Source organism: Mugil cephalus, chromosome 23 (assembly GCF_022458985.1).
Source record: "Mugil cephalus isolate CIBA_MC_2020 chromosome 23, CIBA_Mcephalus_1.1, whole genome shotgun sequence".
In the NCBI taxonomy this organism is placed as follows: domain Eukaryota; kingdom Metazoa; phylum Chordata; class Actinopteri; order Mugiliformes; family Mugilidae; genus Mugil; species Mugil cephalus.
The window spans coordinates 15,496,401-15,514,602 of NC_061792.1; the positions used below are offsets into that span (position 1 = coordinate 15,496,401).

At 54.7% G+C, this 18,202-nt stretch overlaps 1 protein-coding gene across 1 annotated transcript in view; it reads right to left on the reverse strand.

Annotated features, from left to right (window-relative positions):
* LOC125000635 (zinc finger protein GLI2-like) overlaps nt 1-18,202 on the reverse strand; it is a 29,042-nt gene continuing 10,840 nt past the window's right edge. Inside the window, exons 3-14 of the mRNA XM_047576225.1 lie at nt 10,398-10,503; nt 7,829-8,031; nt 7,501-7,683; nt 6,126-6,327; nt 5,852-6,044; nt 5,661-5,774; nt 4,659-4,799; nt 4,188-4,337; nt 3,703-3,867; nt 3,364-3,633; nt 2,278-2,626; nt 1-2,198 (exon numbers count right to left, since the gene is read on the reverse strand). Coding sequence (XP_047432181.1) covers nt 397-2,198; nt 2,278-2,626; nt 3,364-3,633; nt 3,703-3,867; nt 4,188-4,337; nt 4,659-4,799; nt 5,661-5,774; nt 5,852-6,044; nt 6,126-6,327; nt 7,501-7,683; nt 7,829-8,031; nt 10,398-10,503 — 3,878 coding nt within the window. The 3' untranslated portion in view covers nt 1-396. The remainder of the gene's footprint in view (nt 2,199-2,277; nt 2,627-3,363; nt 3,634-3,702; nt 3,868-4,187; nt 4,338-4,658; nt 4,800-5,660; nt 5,775-5,851; nt 6,045-6,125; nt 6,328-7,500; nt 7,684-7,828; nt 8,032-10,397; nt 10,504-18,202) is intronic.

Genomic DNA, 18,202 nt, shown 5'->3' on the forward strand with positions numbered 1-18,202 from the left:
GTTTATAAAAATCAAAGTCATTACTGTATTTCTTAAAAATGTACAAATGTTATTTACAGACAACCAGCACGAGAATGTACAAAAAGAAAGAGTGTCAGCAGCAATGGTTCACACAGGAGAAAGATGGAGGATTCTCCTTCAGCACAAAGAAGCAACTTGATAGAAAACAAAGTGGAGCTCAGGTACGTTTGCACATGTTTGGTCTGAGGCAGGCACTTAGTAAACCGACGTATCTGCAGACCTGCACAACAACCGCAACAACCTGCTAGCTAAGGCGAACAAAGACAACTCAGATATGGCTTTTCAGAAAAACAAAACCACTTTGAATAACCCGGAGACAAACCTGTACATGACAACTAGAGCCGGGGGCGCTGCCGTTAAATGTCTGTCGCGAGGCTACGACATCATGTTGAGGAACTTGCTCTCCTCGGCCAGAGCTGTCAGCAGGGAGCTCATGTCCCCGACGGCCATGTTGCCCGTCCCCGCCGGCACAGAGGGCAACGCCACCGAGTCCCTGGGCGTAGTGAGGCGGGACGAGCTCCGGGACAAACCCTGGAGCAGACCTGGACTCAGAGCTCCCGACATGAGGCTGGAGTGGTCCCCGTCGTCCAGCATGCTGTCAAAGTCTATCTGAGCATGCTCCAGGGAGGCCACCTGGCTGCCCTCATGGGCCAAGTGGCCGTTGGGCTCAAATAGTTGAATGTGGCCTGTGTAGTAGATGGCGTTGTCGTCAGAGTCCTCTCGACAAGGAAGTCCTAAAGGTCCACTGGAGGGTGATCTGGGAGCAGCGTCTGTGTTAGCATCGGCCCAGCGTCCTCTTCGCTGAGCCAGCTTTGGGCCTGAGGGGCGTCTGGTCCGAGGCTCCGTCGGTGGCCTTGGCTGGAGGCGGTTCTGGGGGATCGTATTACAGGCCCGCCGGTCTGGAATCAGGGGCGATCCATCACAGTCCTCAGTCTTTACTTGCACAAGCTGAAATCCAGCATCAGCAAAGTGCAGGTCGACAACGGGGCTCAGTCCGCCCCCGCCGACCGGATAGGTGGCGTTACCGTTCCTGTCGTAGCGGGACGCCATGTCTTCGGTGAGTCTCTGTAGGTGGAGGCGGTTCGCTCCTGGTTCAGGATTCAGCTGCAGGGAGTTGGACAGGGCCTGGATCATCAGCTGGTCAGGACTCAGACTGGGACCGAGACACACAAAGTTCTGGTTTTGCTGGAGGACAGCCAGGTTCCCTCGCACCGGCGCTTTGGGACAGTGCTGGGTGGCATCCATGAGTCCTGAAGAGCCTTTGCTCCAGGGAACATGTCCACTGTCCTGGTTGTCCCTCGGTGGAGACGGACAAGCGTTCAGGTTGATTCTCCTCTGATAGCAGAGCTGCTGCTGGACAGAGACGGTTCCTGGGAAGTCTTGCAGGTCGTTGGACAGAGTCCGGTCTGTGTCGGAGACGTTTTCTTGGATGCTGGGTGGTCTCAGGCTGTGGTGCCAGTGGAGGGCGCCGTCTGAGCAGCTCTGCTGAGATGAGCGTCTCGCTGCAGGACGGGGACGTGGCTGCAGGCTCAGCGTGTCCACGCTGTTGAAGCGTTGCATCTGGCTCAGGGACTCCACCTGTCTCACAGGGTCACTGGCCCGGCGGGGGACGCTGCACGGAGTCTCGTGGGGCATCAAGCTCCGCGTGGCGTAGTGGCTGTACTGTCTGCTGGGGGTGCAGGGTTCCCGGGGGTCCTCGTGCAGACCGGGGTGGGACTTGAGGAACGCGTGGTCCATGCATGGTAGCGGTGTGGGAGGTGCGCCCCCGGTGGCAGCGGCGTATGTTGCCCTGAGGCGGTAGTGCTGGGCCGGGGTCAAACTGAGCGGGTTGAGAAAGCCTCCTCCTCCACACCTCCCTGCTGCTCTGCTGCTCCCCCCACACTGGCTGGTCTGACTGGACCGGCGGGACATGTCGGCGGAGATGGGGTCGTAGGAGTCGGCGGAGCTGACGTTGCTGGGCCGGTTGCCCCCCCCCCACTGGGAGGCCTGGCTGGAGCGCCGGCTGGAGAAGCAAGGGGAGATGCCCGAGGAGCGGCGGCTGAGGGTGTAAACTGAGCTCAGGGTGCTGGAGGTGCTGTCCCGGCGCACAGTCGTCTTACCGGAGCTCAGTTCACCCAGGACAGAACCGGGGAAGGACACCGGACCACAGCCCGTACGCAGACTCTCCAGGAGGGACCCTGTGAAGGAACAGATGGAGACGTTGGACGTTTCTCACCAGCTCTGCAGCATCGTTCGGCCGGCGTTCCCGGGGTTTACCTGTGGCTGGGACGGGTGGCAGCGCGGTGCCGAGGACCGGCTGAGCTGGGTTGTTGGCCCACCGACAAGAGTCCCTCACTGCCTTCAGCGTCTCCTTCTTCAGGTGCTCCAGGCGCTGGCTGGTGCCGAGCTGCTTCCTGAGGTGGAGACCCAGCACCGCCACCCCGCCGGAGGAATCTCCACCGTCCAAGGACTCCACAAACGGCAGGTCTTCCAGGGCGCTGAGGTCCCCCGCACTCCCCCCGCTGTGCGCCGCCATTTCTACTCCACTGTCATTGTTGGTGGCGCTGCCAAGTGGTGATGGTTCGCTGCTGCATGATGAGTGACCGCCAGGGCTGGACTGATACATCTGAGGACAGAGGCAGAGATGGAGATAAACAGTTTATCCCAAAGTTTTCTGTGCCAGAACACAAGCAGAGCCGTGGTTAACGTGGCACCAGGACTCTTTTATCCTCCCCCAGCTTAATTGTAAATAATGAGTGTTTTTTGGACGGGGGGTGAGGGGGAGGTGGGAGGATGGGGGTGCACCACAGATTACAGAGCGTCTTAGTCTGTCTGTGAATTAGAAATGGGCAGGATGAAAGAGACGTGATCACGTTCCTTCCTCCAGAAGCTGAGAGTGAAGGTAGAAGAATCCAGAGCCTTCAGGTTGGGACAAAACAAATGAATAACGCAGACAAACAATCCTCAGCATTCAGAACGCTTTTACAGCGTGTCTCCCTGTGAAGCGCTCTCTAACATATTCACTTGATCACAGCCTGATCCCCAGAGTCTGAGTATTAATCTTTTATCGTGTTCAGGCTCTGCAGCTCTGACTGTGACTACCAGTGCAAATATACACCCAGCATCACAGGATGATGAAGTCTTAGAGGATGGTGCATGGAGAACGTCCTGTCTGAACTGATGGCGTAGGAATGTGAAAGACAAACTGAAGCATGGTGGAAGGAGAAGCTGGAGGTGAGCTCACCTTAGCAAGGTCTGTCCGTGAGGAAAGTCAGAGAAGGAGAGAAATACACAGAGTCAAGCAGCAAGAAGGAAACAGAAAGTTCAGCCTGGAACCGAGCGGCTCCTCCTCCTTCGTCTTACCACTGAGTTTTCCGTCTTGATGGACTTGACGTGCAGGTAGTCCTCCACGCCGTCCGCCATCTTGCCCTCGCTCTGGATCCGGTGCCGGGGCCGGGGCCCCGCCTCGTTCTCGCCGTTCTCCCTGGGCGCCGGCGGCCTGAGCGGGAGGTCGCTGCGCTGCTTCTTGGTGACGTGGGCCTCGGGGCCGTGCACCGTCTTCACGTGCTTCCTCAGAGAGCTGGGGTCGGTGTAGCGCTTGGTGCAGCCGGGGATCTTGCATACGTAGGGTTTCTGGGGGAGGAAGCAGAGGTTACGCTGTGTCTGTGCTCACTCCCCTGTGCTGGAGGGGGCGGCCCGTACCTCGTTGGAGTGCGTCCGGTTCTGGTGCTTGGCCCGGTCCGAGGCGTTGGAGAAGGCCTTGTTGCAGCCCTCGTGCTCGCAGACGTACGGTTTCTCTCCGGTGTGGGAGCGCAGGTGAGTTTTGAGATTCTCCAGCCGGGAGTAGGCCTTAGAGCAGCCCTCGAACTACAGAGCGACACGGGCAGAAGAGGAGCTTCAGTCTGAGCCTGATTTTTAAAGTGGAAGTAAAGGGACTAACGACGTCTTATGATGGAGGTCGTGTTAAGCTGCTGATTAAATCCCAGCCTGGTTCTAAGTGATGAGTGAATGATCCGGCTGCTTTATCTCCTGATGAATAGACTGAGTGAGTCCCAGGAGACGGAGCAGCTTTACCTCCACTATCTCTTTTTAAAAACACTGTGTACATGTGAGCGGTTGTCAGTGTTTAGGGGCCTCCGGGGGCCCGCCGGGGGCCCGCCGGGGCGCCGAGGCCATCTGTTACCCACCGTGCACTTGTGTGGCTTCTCCCCCGTGTGACGGCGCATGTGAACCACCAGCATGTACTGGGCTTTGAAGGGCTTCTGCTCCCGCGAACAGTCGTCCCAGCGGCACACGAACTCCTTCTTCTCTCCGTGGATGTGGTCGTTATTGATGTGCTGTGGGACACACACTGAGACGTGAGCGGGGCTGTCCACTAACAGCCTCTCATGTCCTAGAAATCCATCTTAGGAGAAGCAGCCTCAGAGGGCGGCTGCTCCAGAGCTAATTAGGAAGCAAACTCTGATTGTTTCTGCACTCGCACACTTTTATTCCCCCGTTCAGCAGGACGGGCTCTTCTCTGGTGTTTATGTGCTGTCCTGCAGAAACGTATCATTTGTCAAGATGCTGCGGAGACATGTGGTCCTCATTACCTGGACCAGGGTCTCACCGTGTCTAAGAAGAGGCTAAACGCTCTCAGAGTTTAAGGAGGGACTCACGTGGACCAGCTGGTCCTGGGTGTCGTACTCCTTGCTGCAGGCCTCCCAGTGGCAGTTGGTCTCGTACACGGCCTCGGGCTCCTGCTTGCACTCGTCCCGGTCCATGTCGTCCTTCAGGTCCAGCAGGCTGCCGGGATGCTTCTGCACAGAGTCCACAGAGCCAGTCTCCGGTTAGACGCGTCCACATGTGGGACAGTTTAGGGCGTCTGTCAGGAGCCGGCTTTAATTACAGCTCAGCCTGTTTAGATCCCGGCCTCACATGTGACGTGTTTACGGCTCCGCGTTAGCCTTTCATTTAGCACAAACACACTTTCCAAAAATGCACAAACTTTAAAAATGTCCTGAAACTAACTTCCAGAAAAAAAAAATTAAATATTCACAATTTCTGTTTCTAAAAATGTCTGAAATTCAAATGAGAGACGTATGAGGGTGCTGCTGGTCGCACACACACACACACACACACACAGACAACGTGCTGACTGCAGCATGTTTGTCTCTGCCCCACACACACTATCTTCATCAATTGTGGAGGCCCCAGGACGACGGCGCTGCACCGTCCCCATGCATCAAGCCCAAACCTGCCTCGCTATCGGAGAGGAGCCGCAAATTTGTCAAAAGAAAGAGAAAAAGGCTCCTCACATGACAATAAAGCCCGGCCAATATTTCATGAAAATGAAGTGCTCTGGCACAGTTTACAGCGGCCAGGGAGGGGGGAGGGGGGAGGGAGGGAGGGAGGGGGGGCAGAGGGGGGAGGAATGGATGCAAAGCTCTTATCATGTGGAGTTTTTCTTTATCCGAGTCGCGTTTTACAAGGAGAGGAGGTCACGGGAGGCTGCGTCTCTCTGCGCCTCCGGGGCCACGAGTCAGGACGCCAGGACAGGACGGGACAGGACGGGACGGGAAAGACAAACGTCCTCAGTTTCCAAAGCGTTTCAGAGCCCCCCCTCCACCCCTCCCTCCAGGAGACACAACAATCACAGGAGATGAGCGGTGCAGTCGTACCGGTGAGCAGGGAGACAGGGTCCTCAGCCCGTCGGCCTCAGCCTTCACCTTGGACCTCTTGGTGGAGGTGGGGGGGTCCAGGGAGCTGCTGACGGCCGGGTCTCCTCCGTGGTGCTGAGGAGAGGAGCTCAACCGTTAGAGTCGGTTAGATTCCACCAGAGGAGCTGCTGTGTGTGGGGGGGCTGGTCTACCTTGGACAGGTCGCCGGCGTTGTGGGCGGAGCCGTGCAGCGAGGACAGGCCCAGGCCGGACTGGCGTCCTGGGAAGGCGGCCGCAGGCTGGACGAGGGGGGGGGCGTGGCCGAAGGCGCTGAGCCCCCGCTGCTGGGACAGGAGCTGCTGGTAGGCCATGGGGTTGATGGGGTGAGGGAAGGGGAAGGACGGGCTGCAGGGGGACAACACATCACGTTACATTCAGACCTCCTCCCCCCTCCTCCCTCCTCCTCCTCCTCCTCCCCCCTCCTACCTGAGTCCTCCCACGGACAGGTGGCCGTAGGAGCTGCCGGTGGCCGAGCTGGACCTGGAGTTGTTGATGTAGGCCACCAGGGAGTTGGGAGACGTCCGGATCATGGTCTGCAGGTCGATGCTGGCGTCGGACAGCGGGGAGATGGACAGCGCCCTCTTCCTGCTGAGTCTGGGCGTCAGTCTGGGGCTGGAGAACCTGGACACTGAGGTTTTAAAGGTTTTAAAGGTTCTAAAGGTTTTAAAGGTTCTAAAGATTTTAAAGGTTCTAAAGGTTTTAAAGGTTCTAAAGGTTTTAAAGGTTCTAAAGGTCTGGAGCTGAACCACAGACCCACATGAGAAACCTGTCCCACTGACACACATCTCAGCCACACCTCCGTCTCATTAGCTTAGCACGAAGCACTCTCTATGCTAAGCTAAGCTAATAAGAGGAACCCCCCCCCCCCCCCCCCCCCCCCCAAACCAAAGCAGCTCTGGCCTCATTAGCATCCAGACATAACCAATCAATCTGCCCACAGTAACTGCCCTAATCTCTGCAGATAAACATCACACGGTGCTGCCTGTAGGTGACGGAGGCAAATGAGGCCAATTTATCCAGAATTGATCTGTGGGGGGGGGTCAGTATGCAGAGCCCCCCCCCCCCCCCCCCCCCCCCATCGATCCGAGGAGCTCACATGGACGCTCAAGACTTTAAGGACGTGTTTGTCGTCCTCTAGTAAACAGCTGGTGGCTGTGATCAGTCCTTAATGACCCCCCCCCTCCACCCCCCCTCGCTGCTTTGAGACCTGGGACGTGAGGAATTTGAAAGATGGTTCAACAAGTCTGCGTCTCCTCCGGGGACGTCTCCGCTCCGGAGGTTTATTAGAGCTGGGGGGGCCGAGACGTGGGACGCTAATTTAGACATTTAAGCAGCTAAAGCTGAGCTGAGGCTCCGTGTGTGTGTGTGTGTGTGTGTGTGAGTGTGTGTGTCTCTGTGTGTGTGTGTGTCTGTGTGTGTGTGCGTGCTGATGGGGGGGGGGCAGGTGTAGAGGATCAGGTGTGTTTTTTGTGTTAGCGGAGACGTTCAGGACTGGCAGTCGAATTCATCTCTGTTACTTCCTCTCACCTCTGGGGAGATGTGTTTATTAATGTGCCACTTCCCCTGATAAATGGACCAATGGAAAACCCCGACTGGACTCGCTCGCCGCCGCCCCGCCCCCTCCCTCCCCCTCCCCCTCCCCCTCCATTGTGATTTATATCAGCAGCCTCCTCACCTCCTCCTGCACCGACTTCAGAACTAGTTTCACATCACTTTCCTGAATCAACGTCTCGTTTCTTTGGTCTAAACATCTGTGAGCACAAACAGCTGACCTCTGCCCTCTGCAGAGGGCGGGGCTTACCGTCAATGGGGGTGATGTAGTCGGACAGGTGGGCCCCCGCCGTGGCCCCGCCCCCCTGCATGAGCAGCTCGCTGTAGGGGCTGCGGTGGCTGGCCATCAGGTGGTAGTACTCGGCCGGACTGGCCCCCGGGGGAGGAGGGGGGAGTCCGAACAGCCCGCGCTCTTTCAAATGCTCGTGGGCCACTGGGGGGGGAGGGAGAGGAAGAGGGGGGGTCAAACACAGTAAAGGACAAGAGCACAGACGCCATAAAGCGTGAGAGGACTGCAGCAAAGCGTCACCAATGGATGCATATGGACATGGGTGGGACGGGGGGAGGGGGGGTCTTACGGTCTGCAGGGCTGAGTCCTCGGGCCGCTGAGATCATGGACAGGGTGGGGCTGCCGTGCACCGAGCGCAGGTAGTGCTCCATGTGGGGGCTGACGTACGGGTGAGGCGGGCTGAAGGGGGAGTCTCCGGTCGCCACGGCAGCAGGCGAGAGGCGGATCAGGGAGATGTCGGAGATGACGGGGCCACCGGGCAGACCTGCAGGACTGGACGCACAAAGAGAAGATTTAATATTTAGCGTCTGGAGCTCAGGTTGCATCAGGAAGAAGCAGCCGGTCGGTGTGTTTACAGCAGCTCAGCCTGCAGGAGAGTCCAGGCCCTGGGTTTGTTTACTGTGTTAACCAGCTCAACAACCAGGCTGAAGATTCTGACACTAAATACAGCCTGAAAACCGTCTGTCCACTGCTGCTCAGACACCTGCAGCTCCCAGCGGCCACGCACTCGTCCCCTAGAATAGATGACGGGCGTATTTCTGCCCCCTAGTGGTCAGAACAGGAACTGGTGCAGCTTTAATGTAATTTACAGCTTAAATCTTCTCTGTCGTCATGTTCAGTGTCTCCTCTGGTGTTTGTTTAGATTCTCATCTTTAAATTCAGCAACACTGGAAGAAACAGGCTTTGTTGGTTTTGTAAAGTTAATTTGGGGAGATAAGCTCCCTGATGAACGCTGACGGAAAAACAAATGTCTGAAGGGCTCAAGAACAAATCTGATCTGTGTTTCTCTGCCCCGTAGTGGTCGAGGCATGAACTGGTGCAGCTTTAATCTAAAACTAATAAATTTACAGCTTTGCTCTCTAAAAAGTGGGAATATCGCCACGTTTTGTCATAGTAGGTCATCACGTCTCCTCCAGCAGCTGATACAGGAAGCACAGGAAGTGTTAAAGGAAGTACAGGAAGTGTTAAAGGAAGTACAGGAAGTGTTAAAGGAAGTACAGGAAGTGTTAAAGTGTTAAAGGAAGTACAGGAATCTACCGTTACCTCTGAGTTTCTCCTGTGAATCTTTAAACTCTGTGTTTCCTGTGATCAGAGCTGAGCTCCGGTGACTGATGGCTCACCGGTAGTTGTGTGTTTGTTTGTGGGCGCCCCCTCCCTCCCCCATCCTCCCCCTTCCCTCCCCCCGTCCTCCCTGACACCAGAGATGAATTACAGTGTGACAGTGACTCTCGTCTCTGGTGTCGGGCTCGGGGAGCGCTCTGATTTAGATAAATCACAGCGTCCAGAGCCGCTGAATAAACTCCCACTGTAGGTTTATGAGGACCTCTCAAACTTTAACGGCAACAAACACAAACCCCCAAACCCCCCCCCATCTATCTGTCTGATGCAGAGGAAGACATGACCTAGATACGGCTGCAAATCACGGCCTCCTTAAAAACTCATTCCATCAGTGCGTCCTGTAGTTGGTTCACGTTTAAACCCCCCCCCCCTGAACATATCTGACCTTAGATCTGGTCCTGACCTGCAGACGGCAGCTCGTTGTCTGCAACAGGCTGATGATAAATAATTAAGTGTAAGTGTAAAGTCGCTGTTCCCTGCGGCGGCGGCGGCGGCTTCCCCTCTTTTCCTTTTTTCTTCTTTATGTGACAGCCCTGACAAAATAAGCAGCGCTCTCATTACGCTGTATGCAAACAATGATAAAGAGGACGGCGCCGGGGTGTCATGTTAGACAATCAAGGAGGGGACCTCTGACACGCTGCCACCGCCGGATAATAAAGTGCCGCACCAGGCGACAAATGACACCGCACTTAATTTGCTGCGCAATGTTCCTGTAATTAGGTGAATTTGGCGCAGGCAGCGGGGGGAGCGACAACCAGATCAAGGTCTTGATGAATTAGGGGTCCACTGTCAAGATCAAATCACATTAATCAAGGTGGCCGAGTCGGTGGACAGCCCCCCCTCCGCCGCCCCCCGCCCAGCCCTCTGCTAGCCGCCGTGATGAATAGCCCTGCTTCCACCAGGCGCGAAGTATGCATCACCATCAAATCTGTGAATTTAAATGTAAGAGCACTATTCGGAGGACTCCATTGACTTTTTTTGTCTCGCAGCCAGTTTCTCTTTTGTGATAAAGTAACTTTTTCCTCGTCCTCGTCCTCGTCCTCGTGGTGGAGACAACAGGAAGAGTGGAAGCGAAGGCACGTCTGTTTCACAGCGCTGTGGTTTCTCCGGGGAAAATAAATGAGGTTTGATGGAGGTGGGACTCACCGCCGGCTCGTGGCCTCTGCTCTCTGGGAGTTTAATTATCGCAGCAGCTCGGGGGCAAGCCGGCCTGCACCACACAGATTAGCCCCGGCAGCCTAATGAATATAAGGAGACCCCGGCCTGCCTTGCTCCGTGGCGGAGAGAGAGGAGAAACTTCCAGCTACCATCGACTATTCACTTTGGACGTCATCTGCTTTTGATACAGAGCTCGGCTCTGAACGCTCAGCTCTCATCATCAGCTCCTGCTAACACGCACTCAGAGGCAAGTTGGGAAAACAAGCTCAGCGCTGTGCAGCAGTAAGTGAATGTGAAACATAGATTAGCATCAAACAGATCTGACGAAGGGGGAGGCAGGGGGAGGGAGGGAGGACACTCACCTGTGCATGGCGTGCAGAGCGTGGGGCTCGTAGTGGTAGCGTCCCTCATGGTGGCGCATGTCAATGGGGATCGGTGTGTGGAAGGTGGGGAAGATGTGGTGGGGGGCTGCCAGAACACAGAAGCAAAGAAGAAGAAGAAGAAGAAGAGAGTGAGCCGAGGGATGGAGGGATGGGAGGAGGGTGAGGGTGGGAGGGAGAGCAGACTTCAAATACAGAGAGATTTCAAAGCTACAATAAAGCAACATGAATTTCAGAGCAGGCTGAGCACTTTCGTGTAAAATATTGGCACGATCACACGAGAGAAGTGGGATAAATAAATAATCAAAGTCGTCCTGAGGAATCCTGCATGTCCAACATAAAAGACGTCCAGCCGGCTTCTGACAAAGACCTGCAGCTACACGCTCTTTGAACTAGACGCCATGACGGACCATGTGGAGGGAAGCTGGATCCCTGGACCGCGGCACCAAACACGCCTCTCATCACGCCTCTCAACACGCCTCTCAACACGCCTCTCATCCTCTCAACACGCCTCTCATCCTCTCATCACGCCTCTCAACACGCCTCTCATCCTCTCATCACGCCTCTCATCACGCCTCTCATCCTCTCATCATGCCTCTCATCACGCCTCTCATCCTCTCAACACGCCTCTCATCCTCTCATCCTCTCATCACACTTCTCATCCTCTAAACACGCCTCTCATCACACTTCTCATCCTCTAAACACGCCTCTCATCACACTTCTCATCCTCTAAACACGCCTCTCATCCTCTCAACACGCCTCTCATCCTCTCATCCTCTCATCACACTTCTCATCCTCTAAACACGCCTCTCATCACACTTCTCATCCTCTAAACACGCCTCTCATCACACTTCTCATCCTCTAAACACGCCTCTCATCCTCTCAACACGCCTCTCATCCTCTCATCCTCTCAACACGCCTCTCATCCTCTCAACACGCCTCTCATCCTCTCATCACGCCTCTCATCCTCTCAACACGCCTCTCATCCTCTCATCCTCTCAACACGCCTCTCATCCTCTCAACACGCCTCTCATCCTCTAAACACGCCTCTCATCCTCTCATCCTCTAAACACGCCTCTCATCCTCTCATCCTCTCAACACGCCTCTCATCTTCTCATCACGCCTCTCATCCTCTAAACACGCCTCTCATCCTCTCAACACGCTTCTCATCCTCTCATCACGCCTCTCATCCTCTCATCACGCCTCTCATCCTCTCAACACGCCTCTCAACACGCCTCTCATCCTCTCAACACGCCTCTCATCCTCTCATCACGCCTCTCATCCTCTCATCACACTTCTCATCCTCTAAACACGCCTCTCATCCTCTCAACTCCATCCTCTCATCCACTCTCATCCTCTAACACGCCTCTCATCCCCTCTCATCCTCTAACACGCCTCTCACTTACACGCTCTCATCCTCTAAACACGCCCTCTCCCTCCTCTCAAAACCGCCTCTCATCCTCTCACACGCTTCTCATCCTCTCATCCTCTCATCACGCCTCTCATCCTCTCAACACGCCTCTCATCCTCTCAACACGCCTCTCATCCTCTCATCCTCTCAACACGCCTCTCATCCTCTCATCCTCTCAACACGCCTCTCATCCTCTCAACACGCCTCTCATCCTCTCATCACGCCTCTCATCCTCTCAACACGCCTCTCATCCTCTCAACACGCCTCTCATCCTCTCAACACGCCTCTCATCCTCTAAACACGCCTCTCATCCTCTCATCCTCTAAACACGCCTCTCATCACACTTCTCATCCTCTCAACACGCCTCTCATCCTCTCAACCTCTCAACACGCCTCTCATCCTCTCAACACGCCTCTCATCCTCTCATCACGCCTCTCATCCTCTCAACACGCCTCTCATCCTCTCAACACGCCTCTCATCCTCTCATCCTCTCAACACGCCTCTCATCCTCTCAACACGCCTCTCATCCTCTAAACACGCCTCTCATCCTCTCAACACGCCTCTCATCCTCTAAACACGCCTCTCATCCTCTCAACACGCCTCTCATCCTCTCAACACGCTTCTCATCCTCTCAACACGCTTCTCATCCTCTCATCACGCCTCTGAAGCTCTGAACTCGCTGCTTAACATGGCAAAAAGTTGCACTTGAACGCACCAAAAAAACAGCCAACATAAATGCTACATACATGAAATAACTCCTCAACAGTTAACAGACAATAAGTCCGTATTTCCCACAATGCAATTCAGGACCCCATGGTCCTTGTGTGTTAGCATTAGCATTGGGTGTTAACATTAGCTCTTTAGAAGGAAGATGGATGTCTGGTCTTCATGCTAAGCTAAGCTAGGTGACGTACACCAGAGCTATGAAGCTGTGGTTCTGCTTCTCATCTATTTTTACGAGCGCTGCATTTCATTCCTCATCCCAGCTCTGTTTCAGATCTCATGGATTCCTCCAGAACATCAGGGCTAATTAGCCGCTACGATAACACCAAACCACAAAAGAACCGTGTCTTTATTCTCACGTGAACGGAGCCTCTGACTGACTTTATTGGGCTCTCGTTAACATTTTTCTCAGGTTTTAAACCCGGCTCCGTCTCTCTCATCATCGGTGCAGCGTTCACATCCTGTTAATTGTATCCTGGTGCAGAGGAGGAGGAGGAGGAGGAGGAGGTGAACCAGCTGATCTCTGGACTGCATTAAAATTCTTCTGGTGTCACACTCGCTCTTTCGGGAATCTGGCCCGGTGACGTGGGATTTGGGGATCGGAGGGGTCAGGGCCACGGATCATTATCTGCTCTCCGCCGAGGGGCAGGAGGGGATAGCGGGGCCTCCGGGGGCTCCCAGGGGCCCCCGACCTGAGTGAGTCAGCAGTGCAGGTCCATTCCTCTCACTCTGCGCCGTGACAGTGTGACGGTCCCTAAACGCCACAGAAATAGCCCACTTTACTTCACTCTGGAACCTGCAGGGACCGGGGCCGGATCAGGCTGGACCCCGACGCTGTCTGGGCCCAGTTAGGTCTGGTTCTCCTCTGGGGATCCAGCTCTTCAGACAGGCTGAAATATTTCCCCGAGCTGCACAACAACAACAACGTTTTGGCCCTAAACTCTGCAGGAGTCACCGTATGAAACGTTTTAACCCGTATGATGTGACTTAATCCGGCCCAAAAAGACAAGATGTTCATCATCCAGTGCTGGTTCTTATTTATCCATGTAAACACTGGATTAAATGTTGACCTTTTATCTTTGGACACACCTCTCATTTTAATCTAAAACTGGGGACATTGAGCCAGACTTGATCATTTTCTATGATCCACGGGTCCATGTCATTTTCTTTTTTTAAGAATTTACCAACATGGTGAAAAATCATCTTAACCACGTGAAAACGGGTCAAATTTGAGCATGACACAGAACAAGGGTTAAAATGGACATTTGAAAGTCTCCTGAGTCGTGGAATAAAGACGGTTAGTAAAGGTAAAGGACAAAAAGATGGAATAAAGGCCTATGGATAAAGTTTGTCCTCTGACGGGACGCTTCCTGTTTGGACCTGTTGGACCAGGATGAGGTGTCCTCAGCGGGCCGGCGTCCTGGCCGGGGAGTGACCAGGCAGCCTTATTCCATCACCGGGACAGCTCCATTGTTCCGCCGCCACGGGGAGAACAAAAGGCGAACGCTCATGAGAGTTCAAGAGGCGCATTTACCTGATTCACGGGGCCCCGCCCCCCTCCCGCCCCCCTCCCTCCCCCGCTCCGGGCGCCACAGAGCGCCGCCGTGGCCCCGCTTACACTCCAGCCATCTATTAGTCTCTGCTTGATAACATTTGTTTTAGTGCTGCAGCTCGACCGCCTACACTTCTTCATCGGCAGCCTCCTCCTCCTCCTCCTCAGACTCTCAGAGACTCGCTGCAGCTTTAGTTTGATTACGAAGCAGAAAACTCAACATTCATAGTTTCACACTGTTCCACATTGTGCCTCTTCAACAAGTCAACGTTCCTGATGCAGATCCATCCATCCATCCCTCCATCCATCCATCCCTCCATCCATCCATCCATCCCTCCATCCATCCATCCCTCCATCCATCCCTCCATCCATGCATCTATGCATCCCTCCATCCATCCATGCATCCATCCATCTCTCCATCCATCCATCCATCCATCCCTCCATCCCTCCATCCATCCATCCATCCTCCATCCCTCCATCCATCCATCCATCCCTCCATCCATCCATGCATCTATGCATCCCTCCATCCATCCATGCATCCCTCCATCCATCTCTCCATCCATCCATCCATCCATCCATCCCTCCATCCATCCATCCATCCTCCATCCCTCCATCCATCCATCCTCCATCCCTCCATCCATCCCTCCATCCATCCATGCATCTATGCATCCCTCCATCCATCTCTCCATCCATCCATCCCTCCATCCATCCATCCTCCATCCCTCCATCCATCCCTCCATCCATCCCTCCATGCATCCCTCCATCCATCCATCCATCTTCCATCCCTCCATCCATCCATGCATCTATGCATCCCTCCATCCATCCATGCATCCATCCATCCATCTCTCCATCCATCCATCCCTCCATCCATCCATCCTCCATCCCTCCATCCATCCCTCCATGCATCCATCCCTCCATCCATCCATGCATCTATGCATCCCTCCATCCATCCATGCATCCATCCATCCATCCATCCATCCATCCTCCATCCCTCCATCCATCCCTCCATGCATCCATCCCTCCATGCATCCCTCCATCCATCCCTCCATCCATCCCTCCATCCCTCCATCCATCCGTCCATGTGTCTGGAGCTGGTGGAGGTGGAGTTACTTATCGGGCTCAGACAGCTGTGCTCCGGCCGTGTGCTAATAACCTCCATGCATCAGTGGACTGAAGGTGAAGGAGCGGGTCTGACGGGCCTCCTCCTCCTACTCCTCCTCCTCCTCCTCCTCCTCCAGCCAGCGGCGTCTTGTTAGCATGCTGTTTGTGTAATTTAGCTGCTTAAAAGACTGCGAAGGGTTCAAAGACTGATTGCGCCGTCGAGTAATCACCCAGCTCCGCTGCCTCCACCGGCTGATTTATCGCCTCCTCTCTTAATAGCGCTGCTTAACACACAGGTTTGTCCAGATTAAGTAATTACCTTAAAGCAGAAGTTTATTATCTGGTGAGACGGGCCGGTGATAAAGAGGAGCCGGAGGAAGGGGCTCGGAGCCGCTGAACGAGAGCGATAATTAAAATACAATGAATTAAATCGTGGCTTCGGGGGCTGTCACCGTGCTCCCCAGCTAACATCCATATTACCCCGCTGGCACCCTTGCTAGGAGGGCGCCTGGGATTACGCCTGGGCCCCCAACCAGCCCCCCGAGCAGCCCCCAACCAGCCCCCCGAGCAGCTGAACGCCAAATTACTCCAACAGGCCGGGGGTAAATTAAACACAGACCTAGATCTGCAAGATGAGGAAGGAGGGTGAAGGAGGGGAACAACCTGAGCTAAGAATAACACCTGATAACACCTCAGTCAGGATGCTGATGTCTTAATGAGGAGCAGGAGGAGGAGGAGGAGGAGCAGGAGGAGGCCTCTGCAGGTAGCAACACACACACACTTCTCCTCCTTCTTCCTGGTTTCCATGTTTTTCAGTTTCCTGGTGTCTTTCAGGGTAGATGGAGGATATTCAGCAAGACTCTGACCCACAAACTAACAACACTCTAAACTCCGACAGCAGCTGAAGAGGAAGGAGATGAAGATGAGGGGGAATTAGTGAAGAGACGTGCTGTGATTTGTTTGGACGTTCCAGAAACTGTCCCATAAACAAGGTTTAGTTCAGAGGAGCCGCCACAACCAAGCCTCTAATCCAGACAAATAAAGACCTGAAGCTTCTCATCAACGCAAACAGAGGGAGGTGTGATTACAGCCGGGAGACGGGACGCCTCTCAGCCTCCTTCAGCCTCCACCAGCCTCCATCGGCCTCCTTCAGCCTCCATCAGCCTCCATCAGCCTCCATCGGCCTCCATCGGCCTCCATCGGCCTCTATCAGCCTCCGTCAGGCTCCATCGGCCTCCATCAGCCTCCTTCAGCCTCCATCAGCCTCCATCAGCCTCCATCGGCCTCTGTCTTCAAAGGAAGGACCTATTTCATTCATTCATTAGATGACGAAACATTTGAAAGTGAACCAGGACTCATTGTGTGTTCACACTGAGACCAGATCTGAGACCAGATCTGAGACCAGATCTGAGACCAGATCCCTCTAATGGAGATCTGAACAGAGCCTCAGAGAGCAGGAGGAGGTCAGGGTGGATGGAGGGTCCCACCACCATCAAACCCGTCCTCCTCCCTCCTCCCTCCTCCCTCCTCCTGGACCTTACCCTCTGACCCAGGACAATTCAGCCTCTGAATGGGGGCGATGGGGGGCCACAAAGCCAGCGTCATGATAAAGTGCTTCAGTCAGAGAGGAGGAGGAGGAGGAGGAGGAGGGGGAGGAGGAGGAGGGGGAGGCCTCGGTGAAACGCTGACTCGCTCCTCACCTCGTCCCGTCTCAGCAGATCGTAGCGGGACACAAGCAGGAGACGGAACCACGACGTGTTTTTCTTGTCTCCTCTAGAAATAGAATAAAACATTAAACACTGAGGTCCAAAATAAGGCGAGTGTGACGCGTCCTCGCCGCCATCCGTCTTCCAAAAGTCCCGTCTAATGAGTTTTGTGGCGGCTGTACGGACTCATTAAGACAGCGGGAGCAGAACTCATATGCATATTTCCTGACCTTGTTTCGGGCCCGGCTCGGCCTGCTTCTCTGGATAATTAGCTCCAGTGGCTCCAAGACAAAGCACATCAGGACAACGATTAGTCTAAAGCAGCTATTAGCTACTCCTCCTCTACCTCCAGCAACAACAAGCCAGCTGCATCCACGTTCTCCTCCTCATCACGCTGGAATTAGACGAGGAGACGGAGGGGAAGCCCCGTTATTAGGAAACCAGAGCCGGGGCCTCCTCCCGGGGACGGGGGCAGGAGTCGACTCGAGTTCCCCCCCCCCGCCGTGAGGAACGTGTGATCACGCCCACGTCAGGACGGTTTAGAGGCGCTAACCCGCTGCTCCACCGCGCACCCCGTAGGTGGAGGCAGATCCAGAGTCAGCGGGCGCCATTTTGGATCCTGGGTCCCCAGAAGCAGAGAAGACTCTCCCAGAATCCTCTCATTTCTCTTCCTTTAGACTGAGAGAATATGAAGAGGAAGACGCAGCCAGACGATCACGCCCCCTTTTGTCCCAGCACAAAGACAGAGACACGTCCTGGAGGGGACACCTCAGACTCTGAGCTCTTCGTCCTCCACAGCTGATCGGACGCCTGAGCTCCTAATGAGGCTCTGATCAGGTTCCTGGTCTGAGGGGAACCTCCTAGTCCAGCCTGTTTATGAGGGAAACTGGTCCGGCCCAGACCGGAGCTCTTAAACCCACGACGTGGCGTAAAGATTTACAGTCGCCAGACAAACAGCAGGCCGTGTGTTTACCTCATGTGTGAGCTTTGATTTCCAGCGTAGCCCGGCTAATTAGCCCTTATTGCTAATCTCCAGCTGCTCTCTGTGATACTTACAAGGCCATTAGCCTCTTCTCATTTCACTCAGAGGTGGGGAGCAGCGCTGCAGCTGCAGGACGTCGCTCCCTCGGCCCGCGGGAAATACAGGAAGTATCATGAGCTGGAGCAACGAGGGGGGAGGGGGGGGCTGGAGACAACCAGACACAGATAGATGAGTTCTGTTTACTCCTGATCTAACCCTGGCCCTCCTAGAGGACTAGTCCTGCACCTACAGGACTAGATCTGCACCTAGAGG